The 23,987-nt window shown below is 40.4% G+C and overlaps 1 protein-coding gene across 6 annotated transcripts in view; it reads left to right on the top strand.

The window, feature by feature from the left end:
* Positions 1 to 23,987, top strand: part of gatad2b (GATA zinc finger domain containing 2B) — a 277,061-nt gene that overhangs the window by 145,427 nt on the left and 107,647 nt on the right. For all 6 annotated transcript variants that reach the window (XM_039752811.1, XM_039752806.1, XM_039752827.1 and 3 more), the window contains exon 3: positions 4,594 to 4,723. In XM_039752811.1, the coding sequence (XP_039608745.1) occupies positions 4,594 to 4,723 (130 nt within the window). The remainder of the gene's footprint in view (positions 1 to 4,593; positions 4,724 to 23,987) is intronic.

Here is a 23,987-nt window from a genome sequence, read left to right as displayed (position 1 = left end):
TCGGCACATTGAAAGGGCTTTCTGTGCGGCACTGCGTGGTTAAATAAAAGCCCTAGTATTTGACCTCCAGTTGTTTTGTGTGTTTGCGTAGTTTATATTTTTCCCCTCAAAAAACTATTCGGTTCCCATTAAGGTAGGAGGAAGGAGAGCTGGTCGTGGCTGTTGTCTTGTAGTTGATCAAGGGCAACGGTACCAACAACCCATCCACATCCTGTCCGTCACCTGCAACAATACATGTCAGTCATCTGGAGATAGCAAGCAGCTGTGTAGTCAGCAAGCTGTGGCTCCAGATCCTTTACAGGTGCCCCTGAAGAGGAATTTCCCCCAGCTCTTGGGTCGCATTTTGGGGAATGTCTGGGAAGAAGTCCAAAAGGATGCAAGGATAGACCTGGAAAGTGACAGACAAGAGATGTTGGGGGAGGTATCAGGCACATTTAGGGAGGAAGTCAGTGAGGACTCAGATCTTCCACCAGCTACAGAGAGACCCTGATGCAGGGGCAATACATAATCTTTTGAGGACCAGAACCTGACAGCAAGAGAAGGGCAGCTGCATGTTCCTCTTATAGCTGCCTTGGTAGAAAAGGAGCAGGCTGAAAGTGACAGACCTGGGTGTCACCTACTGGCAGTGTGGTGGATAGGCATCATTGTCGGTGGCAGCGAGTGGGGTGCAGGGCCTCCACAGAGCCCAGTGCTAGGCACTCTCTTGCCTTGGTAGGCAGTGCCACTGGCTGGCATCAGCCAGCAGCAGATATCCAGATCCATGATGTGCCACTACCAAGGCAGCCATGGCGATGCTGTGCATATCATCTGTCTGGGCCTATTTTAGCATATTGACTGAGGATCGGGCCATTGTGGTCTGCAACCTCTGCTGGCAGAAGGTATGCTGGGGCCAGCCTGGTTCCCATATGGGCACTACTAACCTTCCCTTGTTATCAATCATATGAAGAACCACCACAGGCTGCTTTGCAATAGGGCAGGGCTGGCAGGCCTCCACTGGTTCATCTTCGGTATGTGTTGCCCACTCCCACTCTCTGGCACCCCTTGTATCTGACTCTGCCAGTGGAAGCCAGTCCTCAGCGACAGAAGGTCACACCCAGAGGTGGCCAGCGTGCAGCTCTTTCCCTTCCACACCTTCCTACGGGCTGTGAAGGGTGTGTTAGGAGGGCACCCATTCCACTACTCTGCTCCTTCAGCCTTCTCCTACTGCATACCTGCCTCCAAGTTTGATACAAGCAACACTAAGCTATCCAGCAAATGCCCCCACAGCTATTTTATGGCACTGCAAAGCTGGTGCCAGGCTGTGCAGTTAGTGTGTCTGGGTGAGAGGAGCCATACTGAGCCTGCGATCCTGGATGACTTCCAGGGTCTGGTCCTGAGGTGGATGACCCCTTGGCAGCTCCAGGCGGGCAGTGTGGTGTCAGACAACTACACCATTGTCCTGGTTGCCCTGAAAAGCATCAAATTGACCCAAGTGCCATATTTTGCTCATGTGCAGATGTTCCTCCGAACTTTGATTGGGCAAGCTTCTGAGCAATGCATGGTGGGTCTGCAGCCATTTTTGTTGCTCCCCTACTGCCAGCACATTGCTTGTCAAAATGCAACCGCAGCACCACCTGCATACCATTAATCCTCCCTTATTCCCCCCTCCGCAGTTTGGTTTGTGATGCAGCAATGCAGTGAAACTTCAACCTGTGCATGGTGGAGCAGCTATGGAAACAGTGCAGGGCAGGGGAGCAGTGGCTTCAGATGTGGCAGCTCTGCAAGTTGCTAGCTTCTTTCGAGCAGACTAGAATGATGTGCTCCAACTAGTGTTCCTGCTGAACAAGACACTAGGTGACCTGCTCTAAGTGGGAGAGGGTGCCGAGGAGGAGAACATGCCCAGTAACCAGCCCAGCAGGGCAGTGGCACTCCAGGAGGAAGAGGAGGAGGATGAGCAGGCACAGAGGGCAGTGCCTATTGTCAGGGGGGTGGAAGGTGGATGACAGTAAGAACCAAGAAGATGAGAAGAAGATAATCAAACCGTGGTTGGCAGTGGGCACCTCTACAACGTGGCTGCTCATATGCTGTAATACCTTAGGAGGGACCCTCAGATTAAACCTATTAAACAGAGGGACGATTAGGCCTCCAGTACAAAGCCAAGATTGCGATGATTATGGAGCCTAACCAGCAGGAACAGAGAATGTGCCACCTCTGTTCAGTCCTTAGCAGCAAGCTGCTAGAGATGTATCACCATCCTTTCCTCCCTGGTGCCTCTCCACATGTCCATCAGAGACCTGTCAGTAGCAGCAGCAGCCATGGTGTCAATCTACTGGATGTTGTAGAGAAACTTTTTCCAGTCTGATACAGGGTGGCAATAGCAGCTTTCACCGCCAGCGGCAAGACCACATGGTGAATGACTGCCTGGGTGCATTGGTGTAAATGATTCTAAGCTCACAGATGACCGCATGGAGTTCTGGGTAATGAGTCTGGATTTTAGCCAGGAGCTTTCTCAGTATGCACTGTAAGTACTGTGTTGCCCGGCTTCCAGCTTACTGTCTGAGTAGGCTTTTAGTGCTGGTGGGGTGGTCACAGACAAGAGGACCCAGTTGTCCAAAAATTCTGTAGATAGACTGATGTTTGTAAAAATGAATGAGTCCAGGATCAGCATCAGCATTTCCAGCCCCTTTCTGCTGATTGCAGTGGCTAGATGGGTTCCTTTTCTAGTTGTCCCCTATCGTTCTCCTTCTGTTTTTTTTTTTTTTGTAAATGTTATGTACACCAGGCTTGTGGGGTCCACTGTGAATTCAAGCTACCTGCTCCTGTTGCCACTTTCTATACAAAGTTTTACTGTTCTGATATTTAATTCAATTAATTTTATCTCAGGGAGGCATAGTGGTGCCATTGCTGGCACTGCTGCCTCACAGCTCAGGTCACCTTTTTGGTCAAAATAATTGGGCCGGCATAGTTGGGAGATGCTTCAATAGACTGTTGGGACAGTAAAAAAAAAAAAAAAAAGTGAGATTGGATTAAAAAAGAGTTCTCTTTGGCGATTGTTTATTTGAATTTCCTGGTTTTAAATATTTCATGATTTCTGACTTGATTCCAATTTGGCATTTTCTTTCTGTTTTGATGAAACAAAGAATTGCTTTCTGCTTACGAAGTTTGCACATCTCTCACTACGTTCTTGCTTATTTGATCTCACAGAGGCATGGTAGCGCATTGGATGGTACTATGAAGAGCACATAATCATGCTCACAGTTAGTATCAATAGTGTACTGGATGACACATTTCAGATTTGAACACTGAGAGAAACTCGGGGTTCACAGAAAAAATTCATTCTGATTTAAGCAGAACATACAGATGTCATGGAATCCAAAGGTGCTAAGGCAGCTGGTGAATAATTTTAGCATCAGTATGCATACCAGTTTTTTACATTTTCCATGAAAACAAATGTAAAGCTATAAAGGCACATTAATACTGTTTGCAGTAGGTGAACTCAAGGATCTTAACAGATAAGTAAATAATGCAGGTTCTCAAAATGTTTTTAAACATATACAGCATAAATAAGTTTAATAATAAATAAGTTTGTCACCAGATATGCAGGCCGAGTTCCACGTCAATATTAGAGAAGGAGGAGCATGCTCTATGGTTGCATAGGTAGCCATGTGGAGAGTGAAAACAAACTTTGACTGAGCCATACCTCCCCCGTCCCCCCAACCCCAAATACAGGAGAATCTATGAAATAATAATAATAATGAAAAATTTCTGTTTATAAGATGTTTCTATCTTTTTGAAAAAGGAAAAAGTGCAAAGCATCAGCCTTTAAAAAAACTACTTATTTTTTTCTGACTTTTGACTACGATTTTGGCATTTCTGCTTTGTTTTGACGAAATATGATTGCACGTCTCTGACTGCGTTCTTTATTCTTTCATCTTTCAGAGGCACGGTGGTGCAGTGGTTGGCACTGCTGCCGCACAGGTTAGATCACCTTTTTGGTCACAATAATCAGTCCAATATAGCTAGCAGACATTTCCCTAGCCCTCAGGGACTCTATAAAAATGAGAATGTTATGAAGCTTATACTAAAATATAAGAAAGTTTTGTCAAAACATACATTTTCAAGTACATTTAGTGCAGGATGAATAATAATAATTTAATAAATGTTTGGCAAAACACCTGCAGCTCTCATTTTCAGTCTGTAACTTACATGGTCATAAATGTGTTTTGTTTCTCTTGGTCTGATATGTCTTATGATGTATATTCAGTGTTAGGAGTTGTAATAAGCAGCAAATAAAAAATGTAAAAATGATTCATTTTTAGCATTAAATGCACATTGTTTATGCCTGGAAGTTGACAACTGGGTTAAATCATGCTAATATGAATATAGCTACTTAAGTACTGTTATTTTATATTAAAAAAAAGAATTTCCATAATTGTCCTACCTGTTATTGGCTGGTATTCTATATATTATGGGAATTTTTAAAGAGCCATTACAATTCACAGGTAATGTCATCTCAAAATGTGTTTTTTCTTGCAGGCCAGTAGGAAGATTTATTACAATTATTATTACAATTTTGTTTGGTTTCTTAATGTATGTATTACTTTGTGTCTCCAGTGAAACAGACAGAGAGCGTCGGACACCATCACCAGACATTATTGTGCTGTCAGACAATGAGGCTTCAAGTCCACGATCCAATTCACGTATGGAGGAAAGGCTTAAGGCTGCAAATCTTGAAATGTTTAAGGTAAAATTTAGATAATGGTTTGCTTGTTTTATGAGGTTTCATCTTTTATAGGCTAGTTTTTATTCTGACAACCTGTGGTATTCTGAAATTGATATTTGCCTCAATTATTAGTATATTTAAGGTTGGGATGTCAAATTAGGGTTAGGGTTTTTTGAGTTTTAAAAAATTCAGTTCATTTATTTTAATTAAAGGTAAGTTAATACTCCAATATACAGTATTTAATCTTAGGTTAACTATTCTGGGTGCTACATGTAAGTTTATACATATGTTTTTATACTTCATTATTATGGTTGCAGCAGTGGCAACATCAAGATCAAAAAAAGCCAACCCATCTAAGCGGGAATAAAATCATAGTGGTACACTTGAGCAACCATTATAAAAATATAAAAGCTATCAAAATCCCACACAGGTATTAGGAATTATGTATTGAGCCAGTATTGACCCAAGACATGTTATGTTGGCTAAGGCAACTAAGTGTGCATTGAAAAGGGGTTTTAAAGTGGAGATTTTACAGTGTTAGAATAATTAATGGAAAATCAGAATTATGACATCCTTTTGCATTAATGGTAATGCCCTTTTGTATAAAGCAGTCCAGAAATTTAGAGTTGAATGAGTTGTAAATAGGATCAGATGCAGAACACTACTTTTAGTGTACTAGAGAAGTGTTTACAATATCTGCTCTGAGTATTCCTGTGGATCCAAAAACAGAGCAGTGGGGTAGAAAAAACATTCCAGATTTCTTTGTAAAAAGATGAGGGTGCAGGTTTTAGTAATAACTAGCAAAATACCCGTGCTTCGCAGCGGAGAAGTAGTGTCTTAAAGAAGTAATGAAAAAGAAAAGGAAACATTTTGAAAATAATGTAACATGAGTGACAGTGTAATTGTTTTGTCACTGTTGTGAGTGATGAGTGTTGCTGCCATATATATATATATATATATATATATATATATATGTGTGTGTATGCCATATATATATATATATACACATATATATATATATATATATATAGTAATCCCTCGCTATATCGCGCTTTGACTTTCGCGGTTTCACTCTATCGCGGATTTTAAATGTAAGCACATCTAAATATATATCACAGATATTTCGCTGGTTCGCGGATTTCTGCGGACAATGGGTCTTTTAATTTATGCTACACGCTTCCTCAGTTTGTTTGCCCTGTTGATTTCATACAAGGGACGCTATTGGCGGACGGCTTAGAAGCTACCCAATCAGAGCATGTATTACATATTAACTAAAACTCCTCAATGCTATAAGATATGCATCCCGCGCGGAGATTGATTGTTTGCTTGTCTCTGCCTCTCTCTCACCCTCTCTGACATTCTCTGCGCCTGACGGAGGGGCTGTGAGCAGAGGTGCTGTTTGCTTAAAAGATACTGACCTCCTCTAAAAAAATGCCGCTTTATTGCGGTGCTCGGCATATTTAAAAGCACATGTATTGATTTTTTGATTGTTGCTTTAATCTCGCTCTCTCTCTCTGACGTTCTCTCGCCTGACGGAGGAGATGTGAGCAGAGGGGCTGTTTGCACAGAGGCTGTTTGCTTAGAAGATCCTGGCGCTCCTCTAAAATGCAGCGGCAAACTTAAAAGCACAAGTATTGATTTTTTGATTGTTTGCTTTTCTTTGCGAGCGCTCTGTCTCTCTCTCCCTCTGAAATTCTCTGCTCCTGAAGAGAAGATCTATTTGCATTCTTTTAATTGTGAGAAAGAACTGTCATCTCTGTCTTATCATGGAGGACAGTTTAAACTTTTGACTAAAGGGTGTTATTTCATGTCTAGAGGGCTCTAATAATGTTAACATTGTGGGAGAGTTTATAAGGGCTTAAAATATATAAAAATAACTACACAAACATATGGTTTCTACTTAGCGGATTTTGTCTATCGCGGGGGGTTCTGGAACGCAACCCCCTCAATCGAGGAGGGATTATGTATACACACACACATATATATATATACACACATTTTTATATATATATATATATATATATATATATATATATATATATACACACACATTTATATATATATACATATATATATATATATATATATACATATATATACATATATATATATATATATATATATATATATATATATATATATACATACACATATATATACTAGCAGAATACCGCTTACATGCGAGAAGTAGTGTGTTAAAGAAGTTATGAAAAAGAAAAGGAAAAATTTTTAAAATAACGTAGCATGATTGTTAATGTAATTGTTTTGTCTTTGACATGAGTGTTGTTGTCATATATATATATATATATATATATATATATATTTATATATATATGCAGTATATAACTGTCTACACTCACCTAAAGGATTATTAGGAACACCATACTAATACGGTGTTTGACTCCCTTTCGCCTTCAGAACTGCCTTAATTCTACGTGACATTGATTCAACAAGGTGCTGAAAGCATTCTTTAGAAATGTTGGCCCATATTGATAGGATAGCATCTTGCAGTTGATGGAGATTTGTGGGATGCACATCCAGGGCACGAAGCTCCCGTTCCACCACATCCCAAAGATGCTCTATTGGGTTGAGATCTGGTGACTGTGGGGTCCATTTTAGTACAGCGAACTCATTGTCATGTTCAAGAAACCAATTTGAAATGAATCGAGCTTTGTGACATGGTGCATTATCCTGCTGGAAGTAGCCATCAGAGGATGGGTACATGGTGGTCATGAAGGGATGGACATGGTCAGAAACAATGCTGAGGTAGCCCGTGGCATTTAAACGATGCCCAATTGGCACTAGGGGGCTTAAAGTGTGCCAAGAAAACATCCCCCACACCATTACACCACCACCACCAGCCTGCACAGTGGTAACAAGGCATGATGGATCCATGTTCTCATCCTGTTTATGCCAAATTCTGACTCTACCATTTGAATGTCTCAACAGAAATCGAGACTCATCAGACCAGGCAACATTTTTCTAGTCTTCAACTGTCCAATTCTGGTGAACTCGTGCAAATTGTAGTCTCTTTTTCCTATTTGTAGTGGAGATGAGTGGTACCCGAAGGGGTCTTCTGCTGTTGTAGCCCATCCGCCTCAAGGTTGTGCGTGTTGTGGCTTCACAAATGCTTTGTTGCATACCTCAGTTGTAACCAGTGGTTATTTCAGTCAAAGTTGCTCTTCTATCAGCTTGAATCAGTTGGCCCATTCTCCTCTGATCTCTAGCATCAACAATGCATTTTCGCCCACAGGACTGCCGCATACTGGATGTTTTTCCCTTTTCACACCATTCTTTGTAAACCCTAGATATGGTTGTGTGTGAAAATCCCAGTAACTGAGCAGATTGTGAAATACTCAGACCGGCCCCTCTGGCACCAACAACCATGGCGCGCTCAACATTGTTTAAATCACCTTTCTTTCCCATTCTGACATTCAGTTTGGAGTTCAGGAGATTGTCTTGACCAGGACCACACCCCTAAATGCATTGAAGCAACTGCCATGTGATTGGTTGATTAGATAATTGCATTAATGAGAAATTGAACAGGTGTTCCTAATAATCCTTTGTGAGTGTATATATATATATATATATATATATATATATATATATATATATATATATATATATATAGCGAGAAGTAAAAGAAAAGGAAACATTTTAATAATAACGTAACATGATTGACAATGTCATTGTTTTGTCATTGTCATGAGTGTTGCTGGCATATATATATATATATATATATATATATATATATATATATATATGTCTATATCTCTCTGTCTCTCTCTCTCTCTCTCTCTCTCTCTCTCTCTCTCTCTATATATATATATATATATATATATATATATATATATACACACTAATAAAAGGCAAATCACTGACTCATCACTAATTCTCCAACTTCCCGTGTGGGTGGAAGGCTGAAATTTGGCAGGTTCATTCCTTACAGCTTCCTTACAAAAGTTGGGCAGATTCTACGCGTAATGGTCATAACTGGAAGCTGTTTTTCTCCATTTACTGTAATGGATATGAGCTTGAACGCCGTGGGGGCGGAGTTTCATCTGACATCATCACGCCTCCTACGTAATCACGCAGTACATAGAAAGCCAGGAAGACCTCCAAAAAGTGCTGAAGAAAACATGCATTATATAATTGAGAAGGCAGTGAAACAATAAGAAGCGAGCGAGTGACATATACAACCATATTCATGAGTTCTGCTACTTCGGAAACAAAGCACGATGTAAACCTACACTTTAAATTAAGTTCATAGACAGGCTGCCCATATAAGGCCGTTCATCAGCGGCAATCCAATAGCAAACTCCCACTAAATATTCACGGGTTAAGGACTGTGCTTATGCAGAGGAAGATGAGATGGTCAGGGTGGTGTTTAGTACAAACTCAGCGAAACTGCGAGAGAAAGTTTTAAGTGCCAGGACTAAGGTAACATTAAATACAGCCATGGACATAGCACAAGATGGCACCAGCACAGCTGGGAACCTTCGATGCATGTACACCGAGCGGCTCACGTGAACTGGCGCAGTGCACAGCCAAAAAGCAACAGTTCCAAAGAGCGCTGAACAAAACCGAATTGCACAATTGAAAAGGCAGCAAAAAAATATGAAGCGTCTGATACATACAAGCATATTCATAAATCCAGCTACTGCGGAAACAAAGCACACGGTGAAAAAAGTCAATGTCCCGCTAAAGGAAGACAGTGTAAAAAAACCCGTGCATGCAGTGTGTCAGGTCTCAGATAAAGAAAAAGACGAGCTGTTTATTGATGCAGTAAGAAACGAATCGATGAAAGAAACCTGTCATCTTTACAACGATTGACAAACACGGAATGTAACTTGAACACAACACATCCTACAAATACGAACCTGATTGAAAGAAATAATGATAATCAAATCCTTGATGACAGCAACACTCAGTAACACTCACAAAACAAATACTGTATATTGACAGTCATGTTACGTTATTTTTAAAATGTTCCCTTTTCTTTTTCATAGCTTCTTTAACACACTACGTCTCCGCTGCGATACGCGGGTATATATATATATATGTATATATATCCCGATCTACATACTCGAATAATGGATACTTTATTCGCCATCAATGATTGTTTTGGTAAAGCTATACTCAGTGTATTCATTAAATGAACGGTAAAATAGTAAGAGCAAGGGGAGGATGACTTATTGAGGCATGCAGGCTGTAGTGCACGTCAACTATATCTGAATTGCGCGATCACATTTGAAAAAATATATCTCTTCAAGTTCTATTTAGTCCAAATGTGTCAAACTCAAGGGCCGCGGGCCACCTCCGGCCCGGCGTGTAATTATATCCAGCCCGCGAGATCATTTTATATACCGTATATACCCGGGTATATGAAGCGCTGGTAACACAATAAACTACAGATCCCATAATGCAGTGCTTCAGCTGCCTTGCCGAACACTTACCGCGTTAATCAAGTCTAGCTTATGATGCTGCAAGTTATTGCGAAGCTAGCTCACACGATGCTGAAGAGAAAAGTTGATTCTGAAAATAGAGCCTTTAAAAACCAATGGGATTACTGAACCCGTGTGTCTCATTTGTGGAGCTAATGTGGCTGTAATTACAGAATTTAATCTAAGATGGCACTATGAGACAAAACATCAGGGTAACCTGAAAGACCTGAATGCAATGATAGATAGATAGATAGATACTGTAGATAGATAGATAGATACTTTATTAATCCCAAGGGGAAATTCAATGTAGAAGATACAGAAAGCAGAAGAATTAAATAAGAATCTGACACTTCAGCGGACGTTTTTACCCGTGCACAATCACAAAGTGATTTCAAGTGAAGCTGCTTTTATGGGAGACACAAATGCACCAGTGCAACTTGCCCCACTTTCTCTGTTGCCAAGTAATGTTGAACCAAGTCATCACTACCGTATTCCCAAATACGCACTTTGCTGATAAACTGAGCGCACTGAGTTTGCACAGCGCTTTGGTGACTTTGAAGAACAAAAAAAGTCTGTGTACATGCGGCTTGAACCTTGTGCATGTTTGGTAGCACATATCTGTGTGAGAAGCTCTTCTCCGTGATAAAGACTAACAAAACAGCACACAGGAGTCGCCTCACTGATGAGCACCTGCAATCCATCCTGAGAATCTCAACAACACAGAACCTCACACCAAACATAAACGAACTTTTTGCCAAAAAAAGATGCCAGGCGTCCAGCTCCAAAATGACATATGAGCAAAGACAACTGAATGATTTGATTTGTTATTGCTGAAAGGAACACATTTTATTTATATTTCCAGATTTTGTTATGCAGCATGTTCATATTTAAATTTGTATAATTTAGACAGGATATATTTTTATGGAGAGCAAAATATTATAAGTTGTTTAAGGTTTGAGTTGATTTATTCAGGAATAATATTCCTGTCTGTTTTTACCATTCCTACCAAAGATATTTCTGTCGACTAAATAAAAATTCCTTCTATTTAAAATTTAAATAGAACTTGAACAGATACGATAGTTCATAATATCCACGCAGACTTGCACGTAAGAGCGGAAGTTATCCGTTTTAACAAGCAGCGTATTGCACTGATACAAAATAGCTGTGTGTGTATATATGTAGATATATATATGTATGTATATATGTGTGTGTGTATATATATATATATATGTGTATATGTATAGATATGTATATATATATATATGTTTGTGTGTGTGTGTAAATATATATATATTTAAATATATATATATATATATATATATATGACAGCAACACTCATCACTAACAACAGTGACAAAACAATTACATTGACAATCATGTTACGTTATTTTCAAAATGTTTCCTTTTCTTTTTCATTGCTTCTTTAACACACTACTTCAGCTGCGAAGCTCGAGTATTTTGCTAGTGTGTATATATATATATATATATATACACATACATACATACATACATGTGTACATATATACACACACACATATACTATGGGGTGCCAAACAGGCAAATAAATTGATTTTGTGGATATATAAAGTCGGCGTCAGAATATATAAAGTCATTCCCTAATATATAAAGTCAAAACTTGAATATATAAAGTCAGCGCTGGAATATATAAAGTCATTCCTGATTATATAAAGTCAACATCGGAGTATATAAACTCAGTCCTGAATATATAAAGTGAAAGTCAAAATCTATTGATTGAAACGACTCTGAACTGAATTAAGTTAACAAAAACGTATTCAGAAAAATAAATTAAAAAAACACTGTTCGGTTAATGTTTTGAAAATGATGCATGTGTCCTGCCCAGGATTGGTTCCTGCCTTGCGCCCAGTGTTGTCTGGGATTGTCTCCAGCAGACCCCCGTGACCCTGTGTTCAGATTCAACGTGTAGGGAAATGGATGGATATTCCTGCGCTGACTTTGTATATTCCGACACTGACTTTATATATTGCAGTGCTTACTTTATAGCCTGTATTCCAACGCTGACTTTATATATTTAAGTTTTGACTTTATATATTCTAGCGCTTACTTTATATATTCCGAAATATTCCAACGCCGTCTTTATATACTCAGGTTTTGACTTTATATATTTGGGAATGACTTTAGGCTATATGTTCAAGTTTTGACTTTATATATTCCAGCGCTGACTTTATTTATTTAAGTTTTGACTTTATTTATTCCAACAGTGACTTTATATATACAAGTTTTGACTTTATATAGTTAAATGTAGTCATCATTGCATAACTTTTTCTTTACCATAGAAATTTAAAGACTAAATTCAACTTCCATTCCTAACAAAGATATTTCTGGCGACTAAATAGAAGCTACTTATATCCAAATTCGAGCTATTGAGCTGTCGCCTGCCTGCCTGAATAAATCACCCTCACTTCGCTCTTACTTTTTTACTGTTCATTTAATCATGGGTAGTGGCGGAAAAATTATAAAATGGATGGAGGATTACACTGAGTATGGCTTTACCAAAACAATTATTGATGGCGAATCGATTATTCATAAAGCTTCAATTGGTGATTTTTTTTTTTCTGTGTTAACCTCATATTTTTTCATACTTCTTCTCAAACCAAGAGGGTGCGAGGGTAAAATGAATCGGGAAGCGCTGATTAATGTAATCGGTGTACCAGGAAATCATGCATTGACAGAAGTTCCCCATTGTTTGTAATGCAAATTGTGATTAAATGCGTGACTTTTTAACGCGTTATGGAGCACATGCATCGAAGCTTCTCAGCTGTGCTTGTGCTAAGAAAAGGAAACATTTTAAAAATAACGTAACACGATTGTCAATGTAACCTTTTGTAAGTAGTGCCTGGAGGATTCAGTGTGGAGAAACTCTAGAGACAGTGTGTGTATTTACTTGTGGATTTTTCTGTGAGTATTTGGTGGCAGCGTCACAAAGTTGGTTCCTCAAGACGGCGTTAGCTGCAGAGCTCAGCTCACAGCGAAATGAGGTGAACGGGAGGGGAGATGATGACTTGACTCCCCCACCCGCCTTAACTGTCAATACCCCAAAAACACAGTCTCTCGGAATTTGCATAAGCACAGCCCTTCAACTACAATTTTAACTTGGTTACAAAGTGATCAAAACTCTTGTTTTATATCCTGCATCCTCTCATTAAACTTGTATCCCGCATTACCCGTGGGCATGACAAACACCAGCGGCATCCTGTCTATGAACTTAATTTAAACTTTAGGTTTACACCATGCTTTGTTTCCGAAGTAGCAGCACTCATGAATATGATTGTATATGTCACTCGCTCGCTTCTTATTGTTTCGCTGCCTTCTCAATTATATAATGCATGTTTTCTTCAGCGCTTTTTGGAGCTCTTCCTGGTTTTCTACATACTGCCTTGATAGTCAGTTCACGTGATTACGTGGGAGGCGTGATGATGTCACACGAAACTCGGCCCTCCACGGCTTCGAGCTCAACTCCATTACAGTATATGGAGAAAAATAGCTTCCAGTTATGACCATTACGCGTAGAATTTCGAAATGAAACCTGCCCAACCTTTGTAAGGAAGCTGTAAGGAATGAGCCTGCCAAATTTCGGCCTTCTACCTACACGGGAAGTTGGAGAATTAGTGAGTGAGTGAGTCAGTGAGTGAGTCAATGAGTGAGTCAGTGAGTGAGTGAGTGAGTGAGTCAGTCAGTCAGTCAGTCAGTCAGGGCTTTGCCTTTTATTAGTATAGATATATATCCGCGCTTCGCAGCGGAGAAGTAGTGTGTTAAAGAAGTTATGAAAAAGAAAAGGGAACATTTAAAAAATAACGTAACATGATTGTCAATATACAGTAATTGTTTTGTGAGTGTTATTGAGTATTGCTGTCATCAAGGATTTGATTATCATTATTTCTTTTAATCAGGTTCTTATTTGTAGGATGTGTTGTGTTCAAGTTACATTCCGTGTTTGTCAATCGTTGTAAAGATAACAGATTTCATTCATTGATTTGTTTCTTACTGCATCAATAAACCGCTCGTCTTCCTCTTTATCTGAGACATGACACACTGCATGCACGGGTTTTTTTTTACACTGTCTTCCTTTAGCGGGACATTGACTTTTTCCACTGTGTGCTTCGTTTCCGCAGTAGCTGCATTTATGAATATGTTTGTATATGTCACACGCTTCATATTTTTTTGCTGCCTTCTCAATTGTGTAATTCAGTTTTTGTTCAGCACTCTTTGGAACTGTCTTTTGTCTGTGCACTGCGTCAGTTCACGTGAGTTGCTCGATGTACATGCATTGAAGTTTCCCAGCTGTGCTGGTGCCATCTCTTGCGATGTCCATTGCTGTATTTAATGTTAGCTAAGACCCGGCACTTAAAAGTTTCTCTCGCAGTTTCGCTGAGTTTGTTCCAAACACCACCCTGACCATCTCATCTTTGTCTGCATAAACACAGCCCTTCGCCCGTGAATATTTAGCGGCAGTGTTTCTATTGGATTGCCGCTGATGGACGGCCTTATATGGGCAGGCACTAAATTACGTGGGAGGCATAACTCCGCCTCCCACGGCCATCAAACTGAAGTCTATTATAGTATATGGACGAAAAAATAGGTTCCAGTTATGACCATTACGCCTAGAATTTCGAAATGAAACCTGCCCAACTTTTCTAAGTATGCTGTAAGGGATGAGCCTGCCAAATTTCAGCCTTCTACCTACACGGGAAGTTGGAGAATTAGTGATGAGTGAGTGAGTCAGTCAGTTAGTGAGTCAGTAAGGGCTTTGCCTTTTATTAGTATAGATAACAGGCTAACCATTCAAAATTAGGAAAAGACAGCTTGTGGAAGTTACCTACATATCTGCAAAATACTGCAGTATTGCGTGGCATAAACAAAAATTTATTGTGTAAATAGATGATAGCTTTTAGCCTTCTTTTTTTTTTTTTTACCATGTCCTGTTCGGCTGTGAAGCAATCAGAATTGATGTCTGAATGCTGGCGACTAGCCTTACAGTTTTTCTCTCAGGTGGAGCGTTACAGCTTCTGCTGACGTCACGCCTGATACCAAAACTTTATTAAAAATATTTTAGATGTTTTTAAGATTCGAACCGGACACGGAGACAAAAGTGAAAGAAAAAGAAGAGAGAGAAGGAAGAGATGGAGGTAAAGGGGGAAGGGGGGGTTTTCGTATAGAATAAACAATAAATGAACCAGAATCCGCTTCTAGACCTGCAGAAAGAGAGGAGGGGGGAAAAAACAAACCACAAGACAAAAACATTGCTGCATCAGCTACATGAAGATATATAAAAGTAAAAATGTTTGCTGACAATCATACAGTATTATTACTAAGGCATTTAGGCCACCACAACCTTAGATCATGTGCTGAAGATGTCCAAGTCATACTTATGAAATCACCATGTGAGCACCTGTGTGCGTATGCACGCTTGTATGTGTAAGGTTTTTCTATAGGAGCATCCAATAGTGAGTGTGAAGGGCCACAGACCTGCCCCCAAAACGTCAGGAAGATGGAGGAGTTCCAAGATCCAGAGGTCACCCCAGAGCGGGAGACCCCAGGAGGCCGTCACCAGAGAAGCCCCAACCCCCACCGAGGCGCAGAGGATCACCCTGGGGTGCCACAACCAGCAGCCGGCAGAGTCCCGGGAGATATCAACGGCAAGCCCTCAGGCCGCCCGCAGCCGCCACCCCGAGTCGGCGGGCCGGAACCCAGCAGCCCGGGACCCAAGGGCGACCCACCCCGCCGAGGACCCAACAGAGCCCAGGGAACCAGATCCCACCAGGCAGCCACCGGGAGCGACCAGACAGATGCTTAAGGCAGGGGAGGGTAGGCAAAGATGTTGTAGTATTGCCAGATGTCCCAGGAGAGGGGAGGAGTCCAAAACCCCACCTGACATATACAGTCACACACAAACACAGTCATACACTCCCTCCCTCATGCTCTCACATACACATACAACCCAAGACTTACAAGGATGTACACCAGACACCCATTCACACTCCCCATACACACCCTACCTAACTCTGGTCCCGGTGCTGCCATACCTGAGGTACAACCATTCCTGGACGCCAGAGTTAGCCCCGTTCCGCTGGGGTAATAGTGAGCAGGCCCCCCCGTCCAATGCAGAGCAAAGCAACCCACCACTCCAGACCACAGGCAGACGGCCAGCTCCCACTGCTAGCCTCCAGCCCCGGCAGCTAACTGAGAACAGAGGTGTAATAAGACCTCTAGTCTCCCTCCGCCTGCTCTAATGTAGTGTTGGTGTGTGTTGATAAGGTGCATTTTGTGGTTGGGGGGGCGGGCAGTGCCGGCACCATGTGGCCTACACCAGCTGATGCCAACACACAGCCCCATTCCTCCCCCAAAACTCTCCGTGACTAGGTGCAGTTTAAAATTGGAAGTGGACACCGGCACTCGGAGTGAGGCTGAAATTTCCCCCCACCGGATGCCGTTGAGTGTGCCCACCCAAGGCCCTAAGTGTGCATTTGTGTGGAATGTTTTTGTGGAAGTGTTTAATGTGCAAATAAAATTGGGGGGTAGGCTGCCACAGGACTGCGGAAATGGGATCCATACCCGCACCCCCTGACTTACCCACACCCCAAGGCCCTATGTGCATGTTTGTGTGATGATGTGAAGGAGCAGGAGGAGGGAAATGTCTGAGGATGGGGAGGAACGGCTGAGGGGCCTGAGCCCTCCAGGGAGCCAGCTCCCCTACTGGCCCCAATAGGCACCTCCGCTCCCAAAATCCACCCGGGGCACGGAGGCCCCAGCCTATCTAGCCATGGCCCAAGCAGCAGCATCACAGAGCCCCACGGAGTCTGAGGCCACCAACCCACACCACCCCAGCAGAATATTTACTCCCATCCCCACATTTACTCAACATTCAGATTAAGTAAGACATAAGACACCCAGGTAAAGCTGGATCCTCCCTCCCGGACATCCCTCCCCATGGTGGAACTGCCGCATGTTCCGCCCTCTTCCCGCAGCGTACATGCCAGGACCCAATCCCCAAGGCCCCACCCATATCCCCATCCGGGACGGCCGCCCCCATACCCTAAGCCACCAGGCCCACACCCAGACCAACCCAGGGGCATTGCAGCCACCGTCAAGACCCCCTAAGGCCCCACACACAACCACCAGAAGCCCACCCCCAGAGGTAACCCAAGCACCACCAGAGTCGGGCAGCAGCCCCCAGCCCAAGACCCCCCTAGTGAACCCACCCCAGGGATCCTCCAGATACTCCAAGCTCAGACTCTCCACCACATCAACCACAGCATCCCGCAGGACCATATCAATGACCCTCCATCATCGCTATGTGATGGAACCGATCAAAGGAGCCCAGAGAGATTGATTTGAAGTGGAGGCAGAGGCTGTCTCAAGTGTAATATGATCCAATAAAAGATTTCTATACTGGTTAATGCAAAGATTATCTTTGTTTTTCCAGTTTATGAGGATAGTTTTCTTAGCGATGCATATGGCAGTGAGAACCACGTGAACCAAATTTGTTTCAATCGGGACATCCTCTAGGTTCCCCAGCAAGCAAAATGAGGGGGAAGTTGGGATATCACATTTCAGACACTTTGACAGGTCTTCACATACTCTATACCAGAATCCCTGAACAGGTGGACATGACCACAGTGCGTGGATATAACTGTCAGGAATGTTGTCTGTGCAGTGTGTGCAGGTGTCAGATGGCACAAATCCCATCCTGAACATCCGATGACCTGTATAGTGTACTCTGTGTAGAATTTTGTATTGAATTAGTTGTAAATTGGGGTTTCTGATCGTTTTAAAAGTTTTTAAACAAGTTTGGGACCAGAAAGTCTGATCAAAGCTAACTAATAGATCCTCCTCCCATTTGCCTATAGGAATTGCTATTGTATCATCTATTTTGGTCAATGTTTTATATACTTTAGACAGTAATTTGGGGTGTTTGAGATTACAGAAGTCTAATACCCTTGATGGTGTTTGTAATTCTACTTTAAGCTTAAATTTTTCTTTAACTACTGATTTAATTTGGAGATATTCTAAAATCTATTCTTGTCTATCCCAAATTGGGAGACTATTCTGTTAAATGGAATGAAATCCAATCCTTCAACTATGTGTTCCATGTATAGAATTCCTTTACTTTTCCAGTATGGGAGGTTCATCATTTTATTGTTTTGCAATATGTCAGGATTATTCCAGATGGGTGTGCGTCTGCATGGAATTAGTGAAGACTCTGTCATTTTTAGATATTCCCACCATGCTGTCAGTGAGGTACTGATATTAATACTTTTAAAGCTTTCATGCTTTCTTATTTTTGAGCTAATAAACGGTAGGTCCGAAAGCTCTATAGTATTGCAAAGTGTCTGTTCTACATCTAACCAGGACTCATCCAGCGGGTTATGTTGCAACCATCTTGGTATATATTGGAGCCTGTTGGTTAAGAAATAATGATAGAAGTTGGGTAGATCCAACCCTCCTCTATCTTTGGTCTTCTGTAGTGTTTTTAAGCTAATTCGTGGAGGTTTATCCTTCCAAAGGAATTTAGTGATGGAGGAGTCCAGGGATCTAAACCAATCAGATGATGGCTTGTTTGGGATCATAGAAAATAAGTAATTGATTCTTGGTAAAACCATCATTTTAATTGTGGCAACCCTCCCCATAAGTGATATCGGTAAGGATTTCCATCTAGCAAGATCATCTTCCACTTTCTTTAATAGTGGGATGTAGTTTAGTTTAGTTAGATCTGCCAGCCTGGGAGAGACATGAATGCCCAGGTATGTAATATTCCCTGATTCCAATTGTGTATTAAGGGAATTGACAAAAGAGAAATTAATTGGAAGAACTGTGGATTTTAACCAGTTTATTGAATAATCTGAAACTCTTGAAAAGGAGTTTATTAGTTCAATTGCCTGGGAGAGAGAGGATTGAGAATTCTGAAGAAAAAGTAACACGTCATTCAGCCAGGATCAGGTGGAGCGGCTTGCTGCTGAAAACTCGTCTCTGCAGAAGACTGTGTCTTCCCTGACAGAGGGATTCACACGGATCTCCCAGGACAACAAGACCCTGAAGGAGACGGTTTTGGATCTTCAGGCCCGCAGCATGAGAGACAATCTGGTGTTCGCAGGCCTGCCGGAGCAGACGGGAGGACAACCGGTGGATTGCGAACAAACAATCAAGTATTTTCTCCAGACCCACATGAAGATACCCGAAGAAACGGTAAAAAACATCACCTTTCACCGGGTACATCGCCTTGGAGCCAAGAGAGCAGACAGCAGAAGATCTTGTCCCATCGTGGCCAAATTTGAGCATTTTAAACAAAAGGGAAAGAGCTCAAAGGGAAAAATTTCAGCGTGAATGATCAATTTCCTAAAGAAATTTTGGATCGCCGCAGAGTTCTGTTCCCAATGCGTAAAAAATTCATCCAAGAAGGGAGCCGCGCTGTCATTTCTGTGGACAAGCTCTACGTCAACAACAGGCTGTACAAGGAGCGAGGAATGACAGACTGGCTTTATTAGCCCAACATCAGGTCACAAGTTTATTATTCTTATCGGGATTCACTGGGTATGAGCATGTCAGGATATATAAAAAAAAGCTCCTATATCCGTGTTTAGATGATGGGATCACCTGTTCTCTCACAACCCCACACCTCTAACACCTTTTCTTTTTACTTTTTCTTTTCTTTTCTTAACCATTTATCACTCTTTCCTTTCCTTCTTTTACCTGCTTCTGGAACTTTACATCCGCATGACACAATCACACAACTTTCCTACACTGCGTCAGCACACACACACGCAGATACAAACACTAGATTATAATTATTACGTTTTATCATACAACCACAAACACTTTTGGTTCTGTCTGATTATTATTATTATTATTATTATTGTTGTCTGATTATTATCAGCATTAGTATTATTATCAGAATTATTATTATCATCAGCATTAGTATTATTATTATCAGCATTAATATTATTTTCAGCATTAATATTATTATCATCAGCATTAATAATATTATTATTGTTATTAGCATTATTATACATATATTTTTTATTTACTTATTTATTGCTTTATTTTTATTAATATATATATATTTTATTTATTTTTTTTTTTTTTTTCAGATTAAATTATACATTTATTTACTTAACTAACTCACATGAAGGCACCATACATTAGCTAATCATACACACAACTACAACTGGGTACACTAAGGTTTGTCAGTTGGAATGTTCATGGAACTGGCTCTAGGGAGAAGAGATTAAAGATTTTTGATCAGCTTAAAAGACTGCAGGCAGATGTTGTCTTATTACAAGAGACTCATAGGTCTGCCACAGTTGCAGATGAACTTAAAACATCTGAGTTTCCCAGACTGTTCTCTGCCGCCTATAACTCTAGACAAAGAGGTGTAGCTATTTTAATACACAAAAATACAAATTTCACAGTATTGGACACAGTCTCAGATCCAGATGGTAGATTTATAATACTAAAACTATCTATACAAAATCAAAGCTTATGTATTGTTAGCATATACTGTCCAAACATAGATGACCCGCATTCTTTCATAATTTTTTCTCTGTACTCTCCGAACACTTGGACTGTCCACTTATACTTGCGGGAGATTTTAATTTTTGGATGGATTATTCTTCAGACAGGCTCAGTACAGCTGGGACTCAGCGCAATTGGCATTCCACTAATATAGTCAAACAGTATATGAGTGATTATGGGCTTTGTGATGCATGGCGATCTTTTTATCCCAGCCGTAGAGAGTATACTTTTTTCTCACATGTTCATCACTCTCACTCACGTTTGGACTATTTTCTAGTCAGCAGCTCATTATTGGCTGACATTTCAGACACGGAGAGTTGTCAGCGATCATGCTCCAGTTTCTTTAACTCTGTTAAATAAGAAAACAATCCCATCAGGTAAAAACTGGAGGTTTAATACGTCACTGCTTAAAGATGAAGGTTTTGTGGAATATTATAAAAGAGTGGGCTTTATATTTAGAACACAATGACCTTCCTGGAACATCAGCATCTGTTCTCTGGGAGGCAGGGAAAGCAGTGATGAGAGGTAAAATAATTTCCTTCTCATCACATAAGAAAAAAATAGAAAACAAACGTATTCAGGAATTAGAAGAAATCATTAAGTCTCTAGAGGCATCCCCAGAAGAAGAATTACAAAACAAATTGCGTAAAAGTAAACTAGAACTTAAAGGAATTATTGACAAAAAAACACAATTTTTAGCACAAAGACTACGAATAGAAAACTTTGAACACGGTAATAAATCAGGCAATTTTTAGCCAACCAGTTAAAAATAAACAAAGAGAAAACTGCCATATCTGCTGTTAAAGAGTCAACTGGGAATATAGTATATGATCCTGAAAGAATAAACAACACTTTCAGAGATTTTTACAAAACCTTGTACTCACCACAGATTAACCCATCAGATAATGAGATCAATGAGTTTCTAGACAGGATAATACTTCCTAAATTATCAGATAGCCAAGCTACAGTCCTGGACTCGCCATTAACATCAGATGAGCTTCAGGAAGCTCTTAACTCCATGCCTAATAGGAAGGCTCCAGGTCCAGATGGGTTTCCAGCAGAGTTCTACAAAGAATTCTGGATCATTCTGGCTCCAACATTCTTCAGAATGATGAGTGAAATAGAAGAAAATGGTAGACTACAGCCAAACATGAATTCAGCCAACATTATTCTCCTGTTAAAACCAGGCAAAGATCCTATATTTCCTACCAGCTATCGCCCAATTTCTCTTATTAATGTTGACCTGAAAATAATTTGTAAAGCCCTTGCAAAAAGATTAGAGAAGGTAACCCCTTTCATAATACATCCAGACCAAACTGGTTTCATTAAGGGGAGACGTTCATCCACAAATTCACGTAGATTACTCAACTTAATAGACTTTTCTTATACCAGAAACATGGAAACCAGTATATTATCTCTCGATGCAGAAAAGGCTTTTGATAGAGTTAACTGGAAGTTCTTATTTGCAACTTTACATAAATTTGGTTTTGGAAACTTCTTCATAAACTGGTTAAAAATATTATACAGTTCACCAACAGCATGCGTCAGGACAAATGACCAAACATCAGATAGCTTCTGTCTTCAGAGGGGGACCAGGCAGGGATGCCCTCTCTCCCCCTCGCTATTTGCAATTTTTATTGAACTACTAGCAGCAGCAATCAGGCAAACTACAGTTATTAAAGGCATAAAGTGTAAGAACATAGAACATAAAATCAGTCTTTATGCAGATGATGTGTTACTTTTTCTTCAGCTTTTAGCCTTCTAAAGCCTAGTTATACTAGGTATGTCCACGTCGAGTACAGGGGCCGCACGGTGAAAATTATTTCAGTTTTGGAGACACGCCCCAGCACAAGACTGGCTCACGCTACTTTTTTGCCGCATGCGGTGTGTGGAAATTTTTTAACTCAACGGCAGGGGTCAGGTATGCAAAATAGTGAACTTCAAGGAGTGGCTGGTAAAGTGGATGCCAGAATAATGTGGAAAGGGCTAGATATGACACAACAGGTCATCAAAACGCAAGGAACACATCCCAAACCATTTGAAATGCATCTGATCATCATGTATGTCACCCACTCACAAGAATATTACAATCACCCTTCCATTACTGCTATTGATCAATAGGTCTGATACTCTACTTTCTCCTTTTCTTCAAGTTAAAGTCAGTAATAGCAGGCACAATTCTTCTTCCATCAGGAGAGTCTCACATCCTGCTGTGACATTATTAGCTATGCAACACTTAACAAAAACCGTCACTTATTGACTAAGAGAATGTCAATTCGCCATTTTAATGGGCCACAAGAAATATAAATGTGTTTTGGTCACGTTTTGTGTGTTTTGCAGTGCAGTCTGAGTGCCAGCTTCACGTGGTAAGTATAAACTAGGCATTTTCAAATATGTAATTATATGTTATATGGATTCTGTTTTCAATCACACTTCTGAAATAATTATGGATTCAGTGATACAGCATGATATAGATTGTGTTACAGCTATATTTATGGTGAAGGCCATATATTGACTACTTCAGTGTGGTTCTTGTCCCTGATTAGCACACAGGGATTAAATACACATGAATAGAGGATTTTCTTGCACCTTTATCCTTATTACTGTCAGAATCCTGTATGTAACCTGCTGGGGTAATTTTCCATTTTTTTTATTTGTTTGCTTTTTGTTTGTTTGCCAATTTTCTTTATTTCTGTTACTCTTTTGTGTACTGTTAATTAAAGAATGTTTTGGTGATGTTTGCTTGATTTTTGGGTGATTCAGCATTTTTTTTTTTTTTTGTCTTTTTATAGTTGTGCTCATGTTTATAGCAACAGTGGTCGTTGATGTGTCGTATGTGACATGAAACATCAGCATGCTGATGCTACAAGTGTGAATATAGGTCCAACAGTGATAAAAGAAGAAACATAAAAGAGATTAAAAAGAATAATTTAGTGACAGAAGTCATGTGCAGGGAGTTTAAAGGATAATAACTTCCAAGAAAGCAGTCACTTTACAACTAGCACAAGGTTTCAAGCCATGATTTTGGCTTAACAACTTTGACTCCAGATCTGCTTTTGCTAGGTGTCTTCTGTTAACAAAGACACTTTATCTCTGCTGATAAAAAATAGCCACAAAATTACTGCAATATACAAAAAAAAACATTATCAAACTTTCTATACAAATCACACTTATTAGTCTAGTCCATATTTGAGCCAGTTTTTCTTAACTGCGATTTACAGTCCTCAGTCCTGCATATTCAGATTGATATTTGAAAAGTCTTAGCTAAATTCAGTGAAATAAAATGACTTTTT

Source organism: Polypterus senegalus, chromosome 1 (genome assembly GCF_016835505.1).
Source record: "Polypterus senegalus isolate Bchr_013 chromosome 1, ASM1683550v1, whole genome shotgun sequence".
NCBI classification, from domain to species: Eukaryota; Metazoa; Chordata; class Cladistia; order Polypteriformes; family Polypteridae; genus Polypterus; species Polypterus senegalus.
Note: the sequence above shows the minus strand (reverse complement) of the source record. Positions and strands in the feature narration are given on the sequence as shown.